Source organism: Plectropomus leopardus, unplaced genomic scaffold (assembly GCF_008729295.1).
Source record: "Plectropomus leopardus isolate mb unplaced genomic scaffold, YSFRI_Pleo_2.0 unplaced_scaffold27829, whole genome shotgun sequence".
Lineage (NCBI taxonomy): Eukaryota > Metazoa > Chordata > Actinopteri > Perciformes > Serranidae > Plectropomus > Plectropomus leopardus.
Window position 1 is genome coordinate 1 of NW_024630300.1, and position 4184 is coordinate 4184.

The 4184-nt window shown below is 41.3% G+C and overlaps 1 protein-coding gene across 1 annotated transcript; it reads left to right on the forward strand.

Moving 5' to 3' along the window:
• Positions 1-951: 951 nt before the first annotated feature.
• Positions 952-4111, forward strand: LOC121937910 (GTPase IMAP family member 8-like; the record flags this gene model as incomplete). Its single annotated transcript, XM_042481200.1, has 4 exons — positions 952-1100; positions 1189-1429; positions 2721-3059; positions 3140-4111. Coding segments are annotated over 4 exons (1292 nt in total), but the record flags the coding sequence as incomplete, so codon positions are not given.
• Positions 4112-4184: the final 73 nt, after the last annotated feature.

Here is a 4184-nt window from a genome sequence, read left to right on the forward strand (position 1 = left end):
GTCCAAAAAATGACCAAAAAAGCAAGGCTATAGTATGGCAAAAATGGCAAAAATGGCAAAAATGGAGAAAAATGGCATGTCCCAAAAACAGCTTAAAACACATCAAAACAGCATAAAATAACGTGCTAAGACACGCCATAGCATTTAAATATGCAAAAATTGCCAAAAATAACATCATATATAACCTCCAAAAAATGATGAAAATAGCAAGGCTATAGTATGGCAAAAATGGAAAAAATGGCAAAAAATGACATGTCCCAGAAACAGCTTAAATCACCTCAAAACAGCGTTAAGTGGCGTGCTGAGACACGCCATAGCATTTAAATGTGCAAAAATTGCGAAAAACAACATAATATACAACGTCCAAAAAATGACCAAAATAGTAAGGCTATAGTTTGGCAAAAATGTTCTATTTCATGGCGTGTCTTGTAAGGCTAATTTATAGGGTTTAACATGATCTCCAGCTGTTTTTGGGACGTGTCATATTTTGACATTTTTGCCAAACTATAGCCTTTCTTTTTTAATCATTTTTTCGACATGTAAAATTATGGTGTTTTTTGCTTTTTTTGCAACTTTCTATTCAGTGGCATATGTTGAAAGGTTATTTTATGTGGTTTAATGTTGTTTTCAGCTGTTTTTGGGACATGCTAAATTTTGACATTTGCCGTGCTTTTTCGGTCATGGCAAAATACCATAAATAGTCAAAGTATATTATATTTTCCAAAATATCATTAAAAGAATATAGTATAGTCTATTGTCTAAAATAACATTTTTTAAAAAAGCCATCGGTATCGTACAGTGTCCAGAGCAGCTCAAAACTGTCAGAATAAAGTATTGTCCAAAATCGCAAAAAAAAAAAAATTACTGTATTATTCACGCTATGTAAAAGATTGATGGAAACTGTGTTTTAGTGTGCATGAATGGGAACTTACGAATGTTTGTCACGTCCAGATTCAAGCTCGCCCCAAGTGGTTGTGCTGTTACTGGGCGAGAAACAAAGTGGGAAGAGCACGGCAGGAAACGCCATCCTGGGAAAAGCTGCTTTCCACAAAAAAACGACCCGCAGCTCCCGACAGATCGCCACCATCTGTGGAGTACAAGTGAATATATTCAAGTTCGCTGTTTGGATTTACTCATTTTAACTTCAAATCTTGTCTGTACTCACTTTTATTAAATGTGATCAATCAGGTGACGGTGGTGGACACTCCCGGGTGGCTGTCCCACACCTCCACTCCAGCCAGGGTGTCCAGAGAGCTCTGCAGAGGCCTGAGCCTCTGCACCCCGGGGCCCAGCGTCGTCCTGCTGGTGCTGCCCATCTCTTCCAGCTTCGGTCCGGAGGAGTGGACGGCCATGGAGGCCCAGCTCAGACTGCTCCAAACCCCCATCTGGCAGAGATCCATGGTCCTCTTCACACATGGAGAAAAATTAGGTAAACTGTGATATATTTGCTTTGTGCTTAAATGATTATTTATGACTTTTATTGCACGTCTGTTCGTCCTGGAAGAGGGATCCCTCCTCAGTCGCTCTTCCTGAGGTTTCTACTATTTTTCCCCTGTTGCAGGGTTTTTCGGGGAGTTTTTCCTTCGTCGATGTGAGGGTCTAAGAGCAGAGGGATGCTGTATGCTGTAAAGCCCTCTGAGTCAAATTGTGACTTGCAGTAATGGGCTTAATAAATGAAATTGACTTGGCTTTGGCCAGTTGGTACATTGATTTAATAATTAATTTCTTTATCCATGTTCTGAAAAAATCCTGTAGCTTTGTTGCAAAACATCAATTTTTCCTAAAAATTTTTTTCATGAAATAGTGTTTTTTTAATTTTTTAACTACTTTTACAACTCGACACATGACATTTTGATGTTTTGCCATACTATAGCCTTGCTTTGTCGGTCATTTTTTCAACATGCCAAATGATGGTGTTTTTGGCCATTTTTACAACTTTCTATGTTATGGCGTGTCTTGAAAGGCTATTTTATATAGTTTAATGTGTTTTTTAGCTGTTTTTGAGACATGTCAAATTTTGACATTTTTGCCATACTATAGCCTTGCTTTTTCTGTCATTTTTTCCTCATCCAAAATTATGGTGTTTTTGGCTATTTTTGCAACTTTCTATGCCACGGTGTGTTTCAGAAGGAAATTTTATGTGGTTTAATGTTGTTTTCAGCTGTTTTTGGGACATGTCAAATTTTGACATTTTTGCCATACTATAGCCTTGCATTTTCAGTCATTTTTTCGTCATGCCAAATGATGGCGGTTTTGGCCTTTTTTGAAACTTTCTATGCTTTGGCATGTCTTAGAAGGTTATTTTATGTAGTTTGTCCAAAAGTTAAAAAAAATCCTGTAGCTTTGTTGCAAAACATCAATTTTTCCATCGTGAAATAGTGTTTTTTTTGTTTTTTTAACTACTTTTACAGCTTCAAATGAAACAATCAGAGAAAAAAATCACTGTGGTCAATCTGCTTACACTTTATATCCACGGTAAAGCCTTAAGCTGGGATGACAGGTCATGGGCAAAATATGAACAAACGGTCTTTTTGAATGACTCTTTTAGTGTTCACTCTGTAGCCTACATGTGTTCATGAATCCGCGGTTTCTCGCGGCATCGTCATGTGATCACGTTAACATGCTGACGTTAGCAGTTAGCTCTTAGTCGCGTTCATTTCTTACTTACTTGGTCCTTCTCTGTCCACTGAGGTTAACCCGTGAGGTTATCTGTGCTGCAGGAGGGCTGCCGATCCAGGAACACGTACGTCACCAGGGTGGGACTCTTCGCTGGCTGCTGGAGCGATGTGGGAACAGGTACCAGGTCCTGACCAACCAGTCCAGAGCTGCAGAGGATCAGCGCCGAGAGCTCTTCGGGAAGATCTGGAACATGACGGAGACTAACAGGCGTCCGAGGGAGATCCAGGACAGGATGTACACCCTGCTGAGACAAAACCTGAGCATAAAGGAGGACAGGAGGTTACAGGGACGACGAGAGGAGATAGAAATGACAGTGATGCATGATGGGAGCTCAGGACGAAGGATGCAGATGACCTCAGGAGCACCGTATATGGCCCGAGGTAAGCTTTGATATTTTCAATGTTGTCGTTAATCAGCAACAACTGAAAAAAAGTGTGTAAAATGTAAAAATCCATTGCAGGATGTCCAGTTTTTGGTTTTAAGCCCGCTCTTTGCCTCATCCTGCTGGGGAGGAGGAAGTCGGGGAAAAGCTCGGCAGGCAACATGATCCTGGACAGTGACGAGTTTCAGGTCGGCATGAAGACCGTCAGGTGCTCTGCAGGCCGGGGGAGGGTATCAGGGTGGCCTGTGACGGTGGTGGACACCCCCGGGTGGAGTCTGTTCGGTCTGGCAAACCCCAAGCAGGTCAGGACGGAGATCATTCGAAGCCCGTCCTTCTGCCCCGAGAGGAGCAAGACGTCGTTCGTGCTGGCTGTACCGGTGGACCGGTTCAGAGAGAGAGACAGGAGAGCTGTGGAGATGTACCTCAGTGTTTTGGGAAACGACGTGTGGAGAAGAACGGTGGTGTTGTTCACCTATGGAGAGGAGCTGCGGGGACGGACAGTGGACAAACACATCGAGAAGAGCGGAGAGCCTCTACGGCGGCTGCTGGACAGATGCGGCCGCCGGTATCACGTGTTAGACACGAACACAAGAGACGAGACTCAAGTAAATCAGCTCCTGGAGATGGTGGAGAAACTGTAGGAATCATAGAAATATGACAAAAACAAATAATTACATGCACTAGTCATCAGACAAATTACTTAGTTTACTTCTGCCACTTATTGTTTTAAGCTACAAAATCTATTTTTATGCAATAATGATGAAAAAGAAGAGCAAGCAAATACATATCAGTACATCTCTTATTTTGACGGGTTGCATCACCGTCACTCTGCAAATCTTTGTTATACAATAATGTTTTATCGCAGGTTTCAGAGTTATTTTCCATAAATCTTTTTCCACAAAGGACGATCATGCTTACCACCAGCTTTATGTCAAATTCTGTCTTTATATTACACACCGAAACAGTAAAACTACTGCCGGGTGACGTGATTATTATTAATCATCTTGTTACAATATTACAGTGTCCTGAGGAACGTGACAGAGGTCCAGATATCGTTGGCCTTGTAGATGATCAATATTATTCAATTTAATGTGCTAAATTTATTATTTTGAAGTAAATATTT